Source organism: Pseudophryne corroboree, chromosome 1 (genome assembly GCF_028390025.1).
Source record: "Pseudophryne corroboree isolate aPseCor3 chromosome 1, aPseCor3.hap2, whole genome shotgun sequence".
Classification (NCBI taxonomy): domain Eukaryota; kingdom Metazoa; phylum Chordata; class Amphibia; order Anura; family Myobatrachidae; genus Pseudophryne; species Pseudophryne corroboree.
Genome location: NC_086444.1, coordinates 314,844,864 through 314,864,042, shown reverse-complemented (window position 1 = coordinate 314,864,042; position 19,179 = coordinate 314,844,864). Strand labels below are relative to the sequence as shown.

Here is a 19,179-nt window from a genome sequence, read left to right as displayed (position 1 = left end):
CAAGCGCTACCGACCCACTGGGGGGTAAGGAACCCTGAACTTGAACTCTCAGCTGCCAAATTATCCTCCATTACGTCTGCGGACTCACTACCATGCAGTGTGGGAGAGGCCCCAACGTCGTTGCCACGTCTAGCAGACATAACTATGTGCACAATAATGGGCAACCCAGTACAAAGTATAGCAGCGCTATACTTAGCAAGAACTCTCAGAAAAGAAGCCTAAGATGGCACAGACCAGGAGTTCAATAGATATAGAATATATGGGGACTATAAATCACAAGTAAAAATACCCCGTCAGTATATCTTGTGATAGAAATCCTATATTATTTATGGAAAAAACCCTGAAACACTTGGCCCCCACAGGTATAGTAATATAGGAATAGCACGCTGAGTGAAATACCCTGCAATAAGGCAACCATGCAGCAGCTACATGCACACACACAAATATAGTCACAAGTGTACCATGCAGAAATTATGTACCATAAACTGCACTGGACTGGCAATACAAAGTAATACTCAGTATAGCTATATGTGATAACTATAGATATAACAAACACAGTAAGCACTGGATGTATATCACAGGGTGTATGTACCACACAACCTTGAATGTATGCACTCTTTCTTAACTAACACAGTCCCAGTGACAGGTAGAATACTCAAGTGTCCTGTAGGAAGCACAGCACTGGCAGTCAGGCGGTTCCACAGAGGAGGATTTGCCCCAGCAATCCCAGGAACAGCAAGGCTTTATCTGTAATGGCCGCTGACCAGGAGTGAAGGAGAAGGAAGCAGCTACAGGGCGGGAACATTGTATAAATGGCGCCCTGGCGCTGGGGGGAGGGGCCTCAGGTCCAGCCTGCTCCCCCTGTTGGCATCCCCACCGGGTGTGCGGGCAGAACAACAAAACGGGGAACTGGTACTAAATCCCCCTGACCTGTGCCCAAAATAATACCTGGTGGCTAGTGGAGCAGCTGCCCAGTACTCAGTGTCCACGCCAGCGCACGTGCGGCCTGCCTCCTACGGCCGCGCTGGATCGCGGTAAAGTGCGGCACAAGAGCCCCTTACCTCCCCCTTGTCTGCAGCCCCGCGATCCGGGAGACAGTGGCGTGTGTGTGACTTACATTTAGGAAGAAGCCTGCGTCTCCGCTGCAGTGACCCGGCAACCCCGGCGTGGGAGTTTCCAGTGCTGCTGGGGGTGATGGAGCTGCAAGCTGGAAAGTCTCTGAGTCAGCAGCAGCCCTTGAAGTCTTCATACAGATTCCTCTGTTCAGTCTTAGTAAAATAAACTCTGAAAAGGCTGCTTAAGGCAGCCACCTGTAAAGTGCCTGCACATACTGCAAGGCACCAACTTACAAACTGAGCTCACTGGCATGGAGGCAGGGTTATAGAGGAGGCGGCACTCTGCATCTTGGGAACAGTCAAAAACTTTGAGCCTGTTGGTGCCTAGGATCAAGATCCTACTCTACACCCCGGTGTTAATCCTTGTGGAGCCCAGTGTACCCCGCAGCAGAAAGACAGCTTTTCAGCAGCCCTCCACACGCTTATCCGTCGGCTCCTTGAGAGAAGTGACGGTAGTGACAGGCAGAGCAGATGACACCACCAGCCAAGCGATTTGCGAGTCCACCGGCGGTGGTGTTTCCCAATTTTTACTCAATTCTGCCGCAAGGGGATAGCGGGCTAGCATCTTCTTGTGCAGGGGTGAATTTCTTTCCCGGGTTCTCCCAGGATTCCTGACGTATGTGAACCAAGTGGTCAGAATGAGGTAAAACCAATTTAGTAACCTTCTGACGTTTGAACCTGTCCAGTTTCTTAGATGTAGTAGCAGACTCAGGATCATCATCAATCTGAAGAATGAGCCTGACAGCCTCCAAGAGATCAGGAACATCCACCTGTGAAACAGATTCCCCATCAGAAACGTCATGATCAGAGTCTGTGGGGTCAGTATACACGCCATCTTCATCGGAAGAGGTATCCGGAACATGCGTGGATTGAGAGGTAGTAACAGCCCACTTAGAGAACTTCTTAGGTGTAATCTTAGGCGGGCGAGGGTCAGGAATATGTTTATCCAAAGAGTTATTCAAGTGCTGTAACTGAGTGGATTAACCGCAGGGACCATTTAAGGCTGATAATGCACATGAGGTCCCATTGGGGGCGCAAGTCTAGTTACCAGCGTAGTCAGTAAATTAGAAAAGGCAGCCCAAGGCGGGCCCTGATGTGTACCCGTTGTTACAAACTGACTGGGGGGTACAGAACCCCCAAAACCTGAACCCTCCACAGCCATGTTACCCTCATATGCATCTGGGACATCATAACCGCGCACGGCGGAATCAGCCCCAGACTTATCGCCCCCTGTAGCTGACATAATATGAAAGCATACCTCCCAACTTTGTGTTTCTCCAAAGAGGGACACACGCGCGTTCCCGGAAAAGGGGTGTGGTCTAAAAGGGGGCGTGGCTTCACGGGAGGATCATGTTCGCGAGCCACACCCCCGTTTTCGTCACTGAGGGGGTATGCCTAGCGCTCTGTGAGCCGCTGGCATGCCCCCTCTCCCTCTGACTCCCCTGAATAGACGCTGTGCGCATGCACACAGCGTCTATTCAACGCTGCTCTGCTAAGCAGGGCAGCGACAGACAGAGACTCCCAACTGCCCCCCCACCGCGGGACACTGCGGCCCGCGGGTGGGACAGCGGGAGAGTCCCCAAAAAACGGGACTGTCCCGCGAAAATCGGGACAGTTGGGAGGTATGTGAAAGCGTAAACCACGGGCGACACAGTACAATATCAGGAGATAGAATACCTAACACAAACCCCCCATGCAGTGTGACAGCACAAACAGAGGATTTCGGAGGTAAAATGTGACTGAAAAACACAGAGAAAAATACAAATGACGTATATCATGTGAAATACCTGTATTATCTAATAACCCTGAGGCACAGAGCCCCCTCAGGTTACAGAATATAGGGATAGCAGTAGGAGTGAGATACACGGAGTAGAAATCACATAGCAGCTATACGCACACACACACAGTCACATGTACAATGCAGGAATTATGACAAACAATAAAACTGCACTGGACTAGCAATACTATCCACTGAGTAAAGCTATTTATATAAACAGATATATCAATGCACAGTAAAACTGGATGAATATCACAGGGTACTAGTACTAAATAACCCTGAAGTATACACTTGCTCTTAACTAACACTGTCTAAACGACATGTAGAATACTTCAGTGTCCTGTAAATGCACAGCACTGATGATGCAGGCGGCTTTACAGAGGAGGCATCACCCTGCAGTCCCAGAATCAGCGCAGCTGTGAGTAATGGCGCCCAAGCGCTGACAGGGAGTGAGGGAAACCGAGAGATGCAGCTCCAGGGCGGGAACATTTACTCTAAATGGCGCCCAGGGGCTGGGGGAGGGGCTACAGGCCAGAGCATTATCCCCTTGCTGGACTTCACCACCGGGTGCTGCGGGCCTTAATAAAATGGATTATAGCCTAATTCGACCTGTGTCCTTGCCCTGTTGGTCTAGTGGGGTCCCTGTACGGCCACAGTGCCCACGCCAGGGCATGCGGCCCGCCTCCTAATGGCCGCGCCGGATCGCGATTTCCAGCGGGTCCCGCCTGGGGGACCCTCTTACCTCCACCCTGAGTGCGGCCACGTGATCCCGGAGAACTTCGGTTAGTGTATGTGCCCTGGGTGAAGAACCAGAGCCTCCGCTGTAAGTACCCGGCAACCAGGGACGCGGGAGTATACAGCGCCGCTGGGGGAGGTGATGGAGCTGCAGCAGGAGATATCAGAATGATATCTAGCACTAGGGTGCCTCTGCTGCAGCCCTTGAAGTCAGGGCCGTCTTAACAGCAGTGTAGGCCCCTGGGCACAGCAGTGCACTGGGCCCCCTACCCATCCTCCAGCGATACATCGGTAGGGGTGGGGGTGCTATCAGCGACAGCTTTGATGTCCCGCTGGCGGTAGGGCGTGTTCTGTCTTCAGCTCAGCATGTAGGACCTGGAGCAGTAATTTCTGCTAATTACTCCTTTACTGCACAGATGGGGCTAAACTGTAGAAGGGGGCATTGGGCTGAATGAAATGGCCCTGGTACATGAATTCCAGGGTGATAGGAGGTGTTTAATACGTAGGGGAGGAGAGGATAGTGGAGTGGGCTTAATATTTATCATTTTCCTGTGGGATGGCAGCTTGCTTGACTGCAGATATCTCAAGTTCCTGAAAATATATTTCTTAGCTTTGAATGGGATAAAAAACTAGAGAGTTCCGCCTTTCAGAAGGTTCTGGGGACTTGGAAATCAGAGTTCAGGAGCCAGAGAAATTCACCAACGAAAATCTAAAACTGCATATTAGACGTGTGGAGCTGGAGCAGGGACCAGCTGCTTGAAGTCTGAGATCTCTGGTTCTGGGCATAGTAGAGACAACCTGCCAATGTCTTCTAAAAGGGGAGAGTCTCAGCTTTTGAGTTATATCCTCATAAAAACTCTAAGTCAGACAGAACCCGAGATATGTGGCTGGGAAGAGCAATTAACTGGCTTGGATGGGGACCACTGCTTTCCAGTTGGATATCTCCGGTTCCCCAAGGCCGATTTTAAAAAATCTGGTACCCCTGGAAAGAGGGGACCCTCAGCTATCAGTCTAGGGCCCTTATACTCTTGGGGCCCTTGGGAAAGAGCCCATTGAGCCCATATGAAAAGACGGCCCTGCTTGAAGTCTTCTATCTTCTTTAAAATAGCTCTTCTTAGGGCTGCTGGAGCAGCCCTGCCTGTTAGCTGCCTGCACTGCAGGCACCAACTTACAAACTGAGCTCCTGTGCACGGAGGCAGGGTTATAAAGGAGGCAGCGCTGAGCATCTTGGGAACAGTCAAAGCTTTTAGCCTGTTGGTGTCTCGGATCAAGATCCTACTCTACACCCCGATGTTATTCCCTGTGGAATACCAGTGTACCCTGCTGCAAAGAGAGAGATGTTGCAAAAGCTGGGGCAGAGAGAGATTATGCAGCAACTGGGGCAGAGAGAGGTGCTGCAGCAGCTGGGCTAGACAGAGAGAGGTGCTGCAGCAGGGGATGAAGAGAGTGGTGCTGCAGGACAGAAGTAACCCTGTTGCACAGCAATAAGTACACAGTGAACCATATAAAAAAAGGACATGTGCCGGCTTTCAGTATATCCTGCTGTCGCCTCTGGCCTAGTCTCACAGTGCACGTCAGTTTGTGCCCCCTCTGCTCCTCCTGCTCTGCGACTGGCTGTACAGTGGTCTGCGGTATAGCAGGGCGAGGGGAAGGGGAGAGGGGGGAGGGGCGCTGGGGTGGAGCGCGCCCTCTATCTTTTCTGGCAAGCCACCCTCGCTAAACCTCTGCCTTTGAGACAGCAAAGCACTGCAACAGCCTGGATTTAACATCAGCACCGCTAAGAGAACATCACGGTCCACCCAGCTAGACAACAACCTCCTGGCAGATCCGTGAGCCGCAGTGCCGGTAACCTGTATAATAATGTATTAATAAAGCCCTTGGAGAGGGACTGTATCAAATCCCTCTGGTTACGGCTAAAAGCCATGTGGTAAGAAGTTGGCTAACTCCGACTAACAAACACACATAAGTCTTTGCAGATAAGTGCTTTATTAAAACCTTGGCTGTGAGAACTCTCTCTGCCTAAACTAATATTAAGCTGTCTAAATGAATACTAATCATTACAGACTAATTACACCAATCTGCAGGCTTAATGCTGCTTTGAATTAAATTATGGGCGGCTACTAACTGCATGCTGTTGCTTGATCTGGATAGGGTGGAAATAGATCCTATGGCAAGCGCAGTGAGCCACTGAGCCTGCAGTGTGGTGAGAGCAGCGAGCCTGCAAGGGGACTCTTTGCGCTCACCCCACTGCCGGCATTCTGGCGGGCGGGATGCCGCTGTTGGGATGACAGCCAGCATCCCGTCAGCTGGTAAATTATACTGAATCCATATATAAACATTACTTACAGAATTATATATATTGTGCTGTCAGCCAGTCTACAGGGACTGGAGCCCGCAATTAATTGGCTGGGCTCCAGCTACGCTGTGATACAGCTGTTGTAGCATGCAGAATCAGCGTTCGCCGAAGGGTGCCATCTTACAGTCCAGCAGCAGCGGGTGCACTGTTGTTTGCTGCAGTGCAGGCTGAGAGGTACCAGGCGGGAGCCGCACTGTTCCCTATTGCAGGTGTTAGCAGAGCTTCTGGGACAGAGCGGATTTATTCTGCGGCAGCAGTAAATGCGCCGCACAGCTCTGTTGGAAGAGCAGCAGTCACACTTGGATCCTGCTGCGAACCAGACAAGTGCTGCTGTACATACAGCTGCTCCTTCATAGCTTGAAACCCAGAGGCAGGCATCTCCACTGAGTTACACCCCTGCAAGCAGCGCTCCTTCTATTGTGTTTGAGATTGCTACATACATAGTACACTAATACCCCTTTCACGTCGCACAAATAACCCAGTATCGACAATCTGCAATCTAATTTGCAGTGTAAAAATAAAGCAGCCAGTATTTACCCTGCACAGAAATAAAATAACCCACCCAAATCTAACTCTATCTGCAAATGTTATATCTGCCTCCCCTGCAGTGCACATGGGCCCTCATTCCGAGTTGTTCGCTCGTTCTTTTTCATCGCATCGCAGTGAAAATCCGCTTAGTACGCATGCGCAAAGTTCGCACTGCGACTGCGCCAAGTAACTTTACTATGAAGAAAGTATTTTTACTCACGGCTTTTTCTTCGCTCCGGCGATCGTAATGTGATTGACAGGAAATGGGTGTTACTGGGCGGAAACACGGCGTTTCAGGGGCGTGTGGCTGAAAACGCTACCGTTTCCGGAAAAAACGCAGGAGTGGCCGGAGAAACGGTGGGAGTGCCTGGGCGAACGCTGGGTGTGTTTGTGACGTCAACCAGGAACGACAAGCACTGAACTGATCGCACAGGCAGAGTAAGTCTGGAGCTACTCTGAAACTGCTAAGTAGTTAGTAATCGCAATATTGCGAATACATCGGTCGCAATTTTAAGAAGCTAAGATTCACTCCCAGTAGGCGGCGGCTTAGCGTGTGTAACTCTGCTAAATTCGCCTTGCGACCGATCAACTCGGAATGAGGGCCATGGTTTTGCCCAACTGCTAAAAAAAATCCTGCTGCGATCAACTTGGAATTACCCCCATAGTTTCTAAGGGGCATTATCCCACATACTGTTATGAGTAGGTTAAATGTTAAGTCTGGCACATATAGACATTGTTTTTTATATTTATGATCATGGTGTGTTGTATATGCATTGATAAGCTTTGGATGGCTGCACTATACACTTGGTTTAAATAACCTGTTGTCGTTTGTATCTTGGGGGTAGATTTACTAACGATGAATACACACTTACCTAATTTTTTCCCTCCTGAGCGATATAGTTTACTATATCGCCCAGTGTGTATGCAGCTGACAACGGCCGAAGCACGGCCCTGCGTGTTGTTTGTTGTTAACGACCCTCGGTGTCGACCGTACAAGCAGCTCAATTTGGACTCATCGTCCAAAGATGCATGTACAGCCCGGCCGCAGTCGCTCACGGAGCACATCGCCTAGTGTGTACACACCTTATAACAAAAGTGATGTTACTCATAGCAGCCACAGAAATGTAGCAATAGAGAAATGATAGCTAGATACTGATTGGTTGCTATGAGCAACAACATTATTTGGCCAGGGAATAATTGTATGTGTATGTTCATATGGGATCCGGTCTCTAAGTCGACAATGTCTAGGTCGACCACTATTGGTTGATAGTAACTAGGTCGACAGGGTGTCTAGGTCAACAGGGTCTTTAGGTCGACAGGTCAAAAGGTCGACATGAGTTTTAAAAAAAATAAATCTTTTTTTGAACCTTTTCATACTTAACGATCCACGTGGACAACGATTGGAATGGTAATCTGTGCCGAGTGAAGCGAGGCACCTTGCCCGAAGCATGGCGAGCGAAGCGAGCCATGGAGGGGACACGGTGCACTAATTGGGGTTCCCGGTCACTCTACGAAGAAAACGACACCAAAAAACCATAAAAAACTCATGTCGACCTTTTGACCTGTCGACCTAGACATTGTCGACCTTCAATACCACACCCGTTCAAATGTTTGAGAAAGATCAATAATAAAAAAAAAAACTGCATTTACCACATCAGCTAAATTCAAGTTTGCATGGTTAACAACTGGTACATGCGTGTTAATGAGTAAACTTCTTTTCAGCAGTGAGTGCAGGATCTGATATGTACTCTCTTTCCAGGCTTCATATTTGTTATCCTCATATGCCTTCATTCTTCTTGCCACTTCCAAATATTTTGCCTTTGCCTGAGAAACAACAGAAACACATATAAGAACAGATTGCAATTGTCCAACGGTGGTGATAATGGGTGATCAGTGGGGGCAGGGCCGAAACTAGGGTTGCTCTCACCCGGGGCAAGATAGTAAATTTGCGCCCCCCCGCAAAGTAAAAAAAAAAAAAAAAAAAGTATAATTAAAATACAATTTTATATATATATATATATATATATATATAAAATCCCACACGTTACACCACAGAGGAGCCTCTGCCACACTACAGCCGCTTATGCACGTTACACCACAGAGGAGCTGCGTATACACATTAGATAGATTATATAGGGGGCACACTATCACACATATGGTGCAGGTCCCAGGGGAACTCTGACACTCACACACAGACCAGGGGCACCCTGACACAAAAACAGATTGTATATGACCACATTGACACACACACGGTATAGGGACCAGATGTACACTGACACACACACAAAATATATAGGGACCAGATGTCCACACACACACACACACACACACACACACACACACACACACACACACACACACACACACACTGTATAGGGACCAGATGCACACTGACACACACACACACACACACACACACACACACACACACACACACACACACACACACACACACACACACACACACACTGTATAGGGACCAGACGCACACTGACACACACTGTATAGGGACCACAGGAACACTGACACACACACACACACACACACACACACACACACACACACACACACACACACACACACACACACACACTGTATAGGGACCAGAGGAACAATGACACACACACAAACACATACACATTGTAGAGGGGGAGCTGTCTGCCAGGTAGAGAAACATACCTCATAATGGGGGAGATGAACTAAGCCTGAAAAGTGATAAATATCACTGTGATAAAGCACCAGCCAATCGGCTCCTAACTGCCATGTCACAGGCTGTGTTTGAAAAATGACAGTTAGGAGCCGATTGGCTGGTGCTTTATCACAGTGATATTTATCACTTTTCAAGCTTAGTACATCTGGCCCAATAAATCTCTCTCTGTCACAGCTGCCCCTCGTTCACAGTCCACGCTGCTGCGTTGTGTGCCTCCCCCTGTTCCCAGTCATGGGGGAGGGCTGTGGGCTCAGGGCTGCTGGAGACATGCTGTCTCCGTGAAAGCTCCCCTGTCAGAGGAGCCTGCAGAGTCCAGTGCGGAATGCTGCAGCGTCAGTGACAGTGACTCATTCACTGTCACTGACTGACTGCAGCCGCCAGCCAGTGTGCTCTCATCAGTCCCAGGCTCGGCTCTGCTCAACCGCGCCGGCCAGACTACTGTCTCCGTCCTCTCTCCCTCACCTCCGCGGCAACCAGAGATTTTGGCTGCAGAAACAGCCTCCCTAGCGCCCCCACATTCCAGCGCCCGGGGCGCGTGACCCCCTAGCCCCCCCTTAGTTACGGCCCTGGTGGGGGTAATTCCAAGTTGATTGCAGCAGGAAATTTTTTTGCAGTTGGGCAAAACCATGTGCACTGCAGGGGGGGCAGATATAACATTTGCAGAGAGAGTTAGATTTGGGTGGGTTATTTTGTTTCTGTGCAGGGTAAATACTGGCTGCTTTATTTTTATACTGCAATTTAGATTGCAGATTGAACTCACCACACCCAAATCTATCTCTCTCTGCACATGTTATATCTGCCCCCCCTGCAGTGCACATGGTTTTGCCCAACTGCTAAAAAATGTCCTGCTGCGATCAACTTGGAATTACCCCCTGTATGTACTAAGAGAGGCTGATTCTGAGTTGAGGGCAAAGGAAAAATAAACACTTAATTTTTACACCTGGAACAAACCATTTTTTTAATGCAAGGGGTGCAATTTTTTCATGCAGGGTAAATACTGGCAGCTTGCTATGTAGCCCACACATACTGGGCAGCTTTATTTTTATACTTCACAATTTAGATTAGCGTTTGGACATGCCCCTCTGCACATTTTACTTCTGCTTCCCCTGCAGAGTTGGGATGTGACCATCTGCATCTCTCTGCACATTTTACTTGTGCTTCACCTGCAGTTTGGACACGCCCCTCTGCATCTCTCTGCACATTTTACTTCTGCTTCCCCTGCAGAGTTTGGACATGCCCCTCTGTATCTCTTTGCACATTTTACTTCTGCTTAACCTGCAGAGTTTGGACATGGCCCTCTGCACATTTTATTTTTGCTTCCCCTGCAGAGTTTGTACATGCGCCTCTGCATCTCTCTGCACATTTTAGTTCTGCTTAACCTGCAGAGTTTGGACATGCCCCTCTGCATCTCTCTGCACATTTTACTTCTGCTTCCCCTGCAGAGTTGGGATGTGACCATCTGCATCTCTCTGCACATTTTACTTGTGCTTCACCTGCAGTTTGGACACGCCCCTCAGCATCTCTCTGCACATTTTACTTCTGCTTCCCCTGCAGAGTTTGGACATGCCCCTCTGTATCTCTTTGCACATTTTACTTCTGCTTCACCTGCAGAGTTTGGACATGGACCTCTGCACATTTTATTTTTGCTTCCCCTGCAGAGTTTGTACATGCGCCTCTGCATCTCTCTGCACATTTTAGTTCTGCTTAACCTGCAGAGTTTGTACATGCCCCTCTGCACATTTTAGTTCTGCTTAACCTGCAGAGTTTGGACATGCCCCTCTGAACTTTTTAGTTTTGCTTCCCCTGCAGAGTTCAGACATGCCCCTCTGCATCTCTCTGCACATTTTATTTCTGCTTCTCCTGCAGAGTTTGGGCATGCCCCTCTGCCTCTCTTTGCACATTTTACCTCTGCTCCACCTGCAGTGCAACATGATTTTACCAAGGTGCAAAGTTATTTACTTTTTTTGCTTGTTCCCAACTCACAAGCAGACACATTATGGCTATCAATATATTATATAAAGGGTTTTCCATTTTTTGGGACACCACCACTGTTTAGTGGTTCCCTGTAAAGTAATTCAGTGGTGGTTCTTCAAGAGATACAACACAGATTTATTGGGAGTGATTCTGAGTCAGTAAATTTTACAATGTAAGGGCTGCAAATATAGATTTTTATTTTGTTACACGATGGATACATACTGGCTGCTTTTGCAAGTAGCATGCTGGTAATCCATGCTTTTACATACCTCCCAACTGTCCCAATTTCCATGGCACAGTCACGATTTTTTGGGACTGTCCTGCTGTCCCACACGTGGGGTGCAGTGTCCCGTGGTGGGGGGATGGGGCAGTTGGGAGGCTCCTGTCATCGCTGTCCTGCTTAGCAGAGCAGCGGAGAATAGACGCTGTGCGCAAGCTATGGGCATTTTAGTCCATTTAAAAACCATCAACTTTTTTACAAGGTCTAGGACAGTTAATTGTTTAGATCTGAGCAATAAATTACTAGTGTTTCATCACAGAAAACCATAAAGTTAGTCAGATCATGAGTGAAATTGTATTGTAGGGAGCAAATACTGTGATTACACTCAAGGTATGCATGTTCTCCAGAGTCTCCTACATGCCTGGATGGATCTGGACCAATCTTGGTACACAAACCCTTCATTGTCCAACTTGAAATACAGGTGGGGTTTCAAATGAAAAAACCCAGGGCCCCAATCTTGAAAATGCATATAGAAAAAGTATTGGTCTATTTCTGTTGTCTGTCTGTGAGGTCATGCTGTGATGTCATAATGGTGGCAACTGCCTATATCAGGAATTTGCTGCTGTCCTTTCTCATACTCCTCCAGAGACACTCATAGCTCACCAGCAGTAGGCGATATCACCGAAAAAGCTACTTACATAAGGTTAGTGACTTGGATTGTGATTAATGAGTCAGAGGAAAATATAAATTATCAACAGATATACAAACCCTTCATCATCCTACTTAAAATACTGGGATTCAACTACCATGAATCAGTGACATGCAGTGAGGTAGGTGAGGCAGAGCCTTTCCTGTCATACTAACGTATACGCCAGAGTTTTCATTAAACAAAGTATATGAAAAATACAAAGAATATATTATAAAGATCTTCTTTATATTATTCTAATAATTTTATAGTCTGGAGTAAAAAGTCTATGGCAAGTGAGGCACTGCCTACCTTTTCCGCACATTTCTGATCAAAACTCAGTAAATCTCCAGCAATATATACTGCTGCACCTGTGTATAATGCCCACATGAACCCCTTGGCCCATTTATTGTGTGTTATTAAATCTGGCTGTGGAACTAGCCAATGTGTATCCTGAGCCATTTACCTCACCGCACGTCCCTGGTATGTATGTATGTATGTATGTATGTATGTATGTATGTATGTTCTTCATCATAGACTCCTACATGGCTTGATGGTTCTGAACCAAACTTGGTACACAAACCCTTCATAATCCAACTTAAAATTCTAGTTTCAAGTTAAAAAAATCCACCCATTGCGTGGCCAGGGCCCATATCACAAAAATACATATAGAAAATGCATTGGTCGGTTTGTGTGTCTGTGTGGTTAGCTAGTCCTGACCAGTCTGGTGGAGTCTGTGAAGTCATGCTGTGATGTCATAATGGTAACAACTGCCTACATCAGGACTTTGTTGCAGCTGCTGCTGCCCTTTCTCATACTCCTCCAGAGCCCTAGAAACACACAGCTCACAAGCAGGCGATATCACCGGAAAAGCTACTCATATAAGGTTAGTGATTGGACAAAGACTTAGTGCAATGCGGAGGCAGCAGACTTGGAGTGTGATTAAGGAGAGTCAAAGGAAGATAGTAATTACTGACAATTACACAAACCCTTCATTATCCAACTTCAAATACTGGCAGGGTTTCCACTAATAAAACCCCCCACCCTTTTTGGGGAAAGGACCATATCTATCTATCTATCTATCTATCTATCTATCTATCTATCTATCTATCTATCTATATATCTATATATATATATATATATATATATATATATATATAAAACCTTTTTCAAGACAGGCTGTACATCAAATTTAAGAAGTTCAACAGTCACTTGGGTGTATAATACATCTGTGGCTCACTTAGCGACCATCTTTGGAATCACATCTTCCTCACATAGAGCAGAGTAATGAACATTCAAAATAGATTACACTGATCATCTCCATGTTTAAGACCAGATGCAGCCACCAATGCTTCAAGATCATAAACATAAGCTTTGCTCAAACAGCTTCAGTCTGTTTGTGGCTGCACACAATGTGTGCTCTATGTGAGGAAGATGGGATTTCAAAGATGGTTGCTAAGTGAAATTATTTAAAGCGAGAGTGCACCCTCCACCGAGTGGAATTTGCGATATCCAAGTGGACCGGACCACGGCCTATTGGGAGCACCCGTCAAAGTGATCTAGCATGAGATGAGAGTGCGGGACATTGTGTGGGTATATCTATCTATAGTATATACATATTTATGTATGTATGTAGGTACAAACTTCCCAAAGTGGTAATAATATAGGATACCAGAAGACAAAGTAGGAAGTTGGGGTTGGTCGGACCCTGCGGCAGATAGCGCCAACCAAAATTGTGATCCAGAGAGCCTGTTCTGGGCCTTTCACTGGATTTGGAAGAAGAATTTTATGGCTTAAATACTCTAATCTTGTCACTTTGGTCCAACTCAACTCTTGCTTTATCCATTGTTGCCACCCCCCACCCAGTTGAATCAAATTTCTCATTCACCTACAATGCACTTGAGTACGCTTCTCCATCCTACATCTTCACCTTCTCCACACACACTCCATCTCTCCACTACTTTAACAACCAGTTATTCTTATTCCTCTTGATTCCACTTCAGTCTTTATGATTTTTCTCCCGCTGTTATGGTATGTCATTATACTCTCAGACTTTCCCCTAGTTTCTCAACTTTTAAAGCTAACTTATTCAATTAAGGCCATCATCCCTCATCTTAACTCTCCAGGATCCAAATCTTATCCATTTTTTTCTCCACATCCACCAATTATTACGTAGAATGTAAGCTCTAGTAAGCAGATCCTTCTCTTTCTCTTTTCTCTAAGTAATTATATAATTTCTAAGTTGTAAGTATATAATAGTTTTTATATCAATTTGTGTTTCTGTCTGAAATCTTGTTGAATGTTCTATGCCTATGTATGGTATTGCAGAACCCTTATGTTGTCTTATAGATAAAAGTATTAAAGACGACAGAAGAAGATAGAAGAAAGCGACAGAAGAAGACAACGACAGAAGAAGACAACGATGACAGAACAAGAAAGAAGAAGCAGGAAATAGAGAGACAAAAAAGAAAGAAAAGAAGCAGAAAAAAAAAGCATGAAAAAGAAAGAAAAATTAAAGAAAAATGAAAGAAGAAAGAAAAAAGAAAGCAGAAAGATAAAGTTAAGAAGAAAGAAAATAATGTTTCTATGCCTATGTATGGTATTGCAGAACCCTTATATTGTCTTATAGATAAAAGTATTAAAGACGACAGAAGAAGATAGAGGAAAGCGACAGTAGAAGACAACGACAGAAGAAGACAATGATGACAGAACAAGAAAGAAGAAGCAAGAAAAAGAGAGACAAAAAAAGAAAGAAAAATGAAAGAAAGAAAGAAAAATGAAAGAAAGTATTAAAGACGACAGAAGATAGAAGAAAGCATCAGAAGACAACAACAGAAGAAAACAACCGATGACAGACAGAACAAGAAAGAAGAAGCAAGATAGAGACAAAAAAGAAGAAGCAGAAAAAAGCATGAAGAAAAAGAAAGAAGAATGAAAAAAGATTAATGAAAGAAGCAGAAAGATAAAGGTAAGAAGATAGAAAATAATGTTTATATGCCTATATATGGTATTGCAGAACCCTTATGTTGTCTTATAGATAAAAGTATTAAAGACGACAGAAGAAGATAGAGGAAAGCGACAGCAGAAGACAACGACAGAAGACAACGATGACAGACAGAACAAGAAAGAAGAAGCAAGAAAAAGAGAGACAAAAAAGAAAGAAAGAAAGAAAGAAAGAAAGAAAGAAAGAAAGAAAGAAAAGAAAAAAGCAGAAAAAAATCATGAAGAAAAAGAAAGATAAAGGTAAGAAGAAAGAAAATAATGTTTCTATGCCTATGTATGGTATTGCAGAATCCTTATGTTGTCTATTGATAAAAATATTAAAGACGAAAGAAGAAGATAGAAGAAAGCAACAGAAGAAGACAACAACAGAAGACAACGATGACAGACAGAACAAGAAAGAAGAAGCAAGAAAAAGAGACAAAAAAGAAAGAAGCAGAAAAAAAGCATGAAGAAAAAGAAAGAAAAATGAAAGAAAGAAAATGAAAGAAGAAAAAAGAAAGATGCAGAAAGATAAAGGTAAGAAGAGAGAAAATAATGTTTCTATGCCTATGTATGGTATTGCAGAACCCTTATGTTGTTTTATTTATAAAAGTATTAAAGATGACAGAAGAAGATAGAATTAAGTGACAGAAGAAGACAACGACATAAGAAGACAACGATGACAGACAGAACAAGAAAGAAGAAGCAAGAAAAAGAGAGACAAAAAAGACAGAAAGAAAAGCAGAAAAAAAGCATAAAGAAAAAGCAAGAAAAATGAAAGCAGAAAGAAAAATGAAAAAAAGAAAAAAAGAAAGAAGCAGAAAGCTAAAGGTAAGAAGAAAGAAAATAATGTTTCTATGGCTATGTATGGTATTGCAGAACCCTTATGTTGTCTTATAGATAAAAGTATTAAAGGCGACAGAAGAAGATAGAGGAAAGCGACAGAAGAAGACAACAACAGAAGACAGCGATGACAGACAGAACAAGAAAGAAGAAGCAAGAAAAAGAGAGACAAAAAAGAAAAAAAGAAAGAAAGAAAGAAAAGAAAAAGCAGAAAAAAATCATGAAGAAAAAGAAAGAAAAATTAAAGAAGAAAAATGAAAGAAAAATGAAAGAAGAAAGAAAGAAAAAGAAAGAAGCAGAAAGATAAAGGTAAGAAGAAAGAAAATAATGTTTCTATGCCTATGTATGGTATTGCAGAACCCTTATGTTGTCTTATTGATAAAAGTATTAAAGACGAAAGAAGATAGAAGAAAGCAACAGAAGAAGACAACAACAGAAGACAACGATGACAGACAGAACAAGAAAGAAGAAGCAAGAAAAATAGAGACAAAAAAGAAAGAAGCAGAAAAAAGCATGAAGAAAAAGAAAGAAAAATGAAAGAAAGAAAATGAAAGAAGAAAAAAGAAAGATGCAGAAAGATAAAGGTAAGAAGAGAGAAAATAATGTTTCTATGCCTATGTATGGTATTGCAGAACCCTTATGTTGTTTTATTTATAAAAGTATTAAAGATGACAGAATAAGATAGAATTAAGTGACAGAAGAAGACAACGACAGAAGAAGACAATGATGACAGACAGAACAAGAAAGAAGAAGCAAGAAAAAGAGAGACAAAAAAGACAGAAAGAAAAGAAGCAGAAAAAAAGCATAAAGAAAAAGAATGAAAAATGAAAGAAGAAAAATGAAAAAAAGAAAAATAGAAAGAAGCAGAAAGCTAAAGGTAAGAAGAAAGAAAATAATGTTTCTATGGCTATGTATGGTATTGCAGAACCCTTATGTTGTTTTATAGATAAAAGTATTAAAGACGACAGAAGAAGATAGTAGAAAGCGACAGAAGAAGACAACGACAGAAGACAATGATGACAGACAGAACAAGAAAGAAGAAGCAAGAAAAAGAGAGACAAAAAAAGAAAAATTGAAAGAAAGAAAGAAAGAAAAGAAAGAAGCAGAAAAAAAGTATGAAGCAAAAGAAAGAAAGAAAGAAAATGAAAGAAGAAAGAAAAAAGAAAGAAGCAGAAAGATAAAGTTAAGAAGAAAGAAAATACTGTTTCTATGCCTATGTATGGTATTGCAGAACCCTTATATTTTCTTATAGATAAAAGTATTAAAGACGACAGAAGATAGAGGAGAGCGAGAGAAGACAACGACAGAAGAAGACAACGATGACAGAACAAGAAAGAAGCAAGAAAGAGAGAGACAAAAAAAGAAAGAAAAATGAAAGAAAGAAAGAAAAATAAAAGAAAGTATTAAAGACGACAGAAGATAGAAGAAAGCGTTAGAAGACAACGACAGAAGAAAACAACCGATGACGACAGAACAAGAAAGAATAAGCAAGATAAAGAGAGACAAAAAAAGAAAGAAGCAGAAAAAACCAGAAGAAAAAGAAAGAAAAATGAAAGAAGAAAGAAAGAAAAAAGAAAGAAGCAGAAAGATAAAGGTAAGAAGAAAGAAAATAATGTTTCTATGCCTATGTATGGTATTGCAGAACCCTTATGTTGTCTTATTGTTAAAAGTATTAAAGACGAAAGAAGATAGAAGAAAGCAACAGAAGAAGACAACGACAGAAGACAACGATGACAGACAGAACAAGAAAGAAGAAGCAAGAAAAAGAGAGACAAAAAAGAAAGAAGCAGAAAAAAGCATGAAGAAAAAGAAAGAAAAATGAAAGGAAGAAAATAAAAGAAGAAAGAAGCAGAAAGATAAAGGTAAGAAGAGAGAAAATAATGTTTCTATGCCTATGTATGGTATTGCAGAACCCTTATGTTGTTTTATTTATAAAAGTATTAAAGATGACAGAAGAAGATAGATCTAAGTGACAGAAGAAGACAACGACAGAAGAAGACAACGATGACAGACAGAACAAGAAAGAAGAAGCAAGAAAAAAAGAGACAAAAAAAGACAGAAAGAAAAGAAGCAGAAAAAAAGCATGAAGAAAAAGACAGAAAAAAGGAAAGAAGAAAAAAAGAAAAATGAAAGAAAGAAAAAAAGAAAGAAGCAGAAAGCCAAAGGTAAGAAGAAAGAAAATAATGTTTCTATGGCTATGTATGGTATTGCAGAACCCTTATGTTGTCTTATAGATAAAAGTATTAAAGACGACAGAAGAAGATAGAAGAAAGCGACAGAAGAAGACAACGACAGAAGACAATGATGACAGACAGAAAAAGAAAGAAGAAGCAAGAAAAAGAGAGACAAAAAAAGAAAAATAGAAAGAAAGAAAGAAAGAAAGAAAGGAAAGAAGCAGAAAAAAAGCACGAAGCAAAAGAAAGAAAAATGAAAGAAAGAAAATGAAAGAAGAAAGAAAGATAAAGTTAAGAAGAAAGAAAATAATGTTTCTATGCCTATGTATGGTATTGCAGAACCCTTATATTGTCTTATAGAAAATTGTTTTACAGAAGACTCTTGTGTGGGTGCACTCTTGTATTGAGTTGTTTATAGGAAAATATTAAAACATAACTTTTATTATCTGGTTAATTTAAAATAAATCCACACTTACTTAGTCCACCACAATTAGACATAAGCTATAATGATACATATATATGCCTCAGCCCGCCCGCATCTCGGAGAGATAACATATATAATTGATGTGGCTGATTAGTGTAAAAGGCTGGAGCGAGTATGAGCAAAAGCCAGTCGATTCGTAAATTGGAAAAATTGGAAATGTTCTGGTTAGTCTATGCTAATAGACTTAAGGAGGGATGTAGATACTATAGCTCTACACCCTGATCCTATCCCACCAGCACAAGCTCAGCTTGTGTTAATTAGACCTCAAAGGGTCAATGAACTGGACTGTTGTAGGGAGTATAGATCCTGGATTGTATTGAAACTAATCAGATCTATGAAGTATCAGGGAAGGCAGTACCTAAATCCTGGATTGTATTGAAAACAAATCAGATCTGTGAGGTATCAGGGCAGGTGGTACTTAAGAAGAGTATTCAGTATCAGGTAAAGAGATGAACGAGAGAGATGATTTGAGAAAAAATGTGGTGATCCTGCTGGTGGTATATAGTCGAGAAAGGTCATGAATTACAACACCGGGTATTCTCTGGGGTCCCCCTCACAGATACTGGCCCAGCCCACCACCGTTTTGCTTCTAAGAT

The 19,179-nt window shown here is 43.2% G+C and overlaps 1 protein-coding gene and 1 long non-coding RNA gene across 4 annotated transcripts in view; one reads left to right on the top strand and one right to left on the bottom strand.

The window, feature by feature from the left end:
• Window positions 1-8,331, bottom strand: part of LOC135067977 (collagen alpha-1(I) chain-like) — an 89,483-nt gene extending 81,152 nt beyond the window's left edge. For all 3 annotated transcript variants that reach the window (XM_063964559.1, XM_063964560.1, XM_063964561.1), the window contains exon 1: window positions 8,162-8,331. Coding sequence is in view for 2 of the 3 variants with exons in the window: in XM_063964560.1 (XP_063820630.1) it covers window positions 8,162-8,302 (141 nt within the window). In the remaining variant the exon portion in view is untranslated. The remainder of the gene's footprint in view (window positions 1-8,161) is intronic.
• A 3,728-nt stretch (window positions 8,332-12,059) lies between these two features.
• On the top strand, window positions 12,060-18,887 carry LOC135067929 (uncharacterized). Its single transcript, XR_010254142.1, has 7 exons — window positions 12,060-12,118; window positions 14,450-15,343; window positions 15,427-16,509; window positions 16,586-16,802; window positions 17,178-17,519; window positions 17,596-17,787; window positions 17,864-18,887. It is a non-coding gene; the product is annotated as an uncharacterized LOC135067929 (long non-coding RNA).
• Window positions 18,888-19,179: the final 292 nt, after the last annotated feature.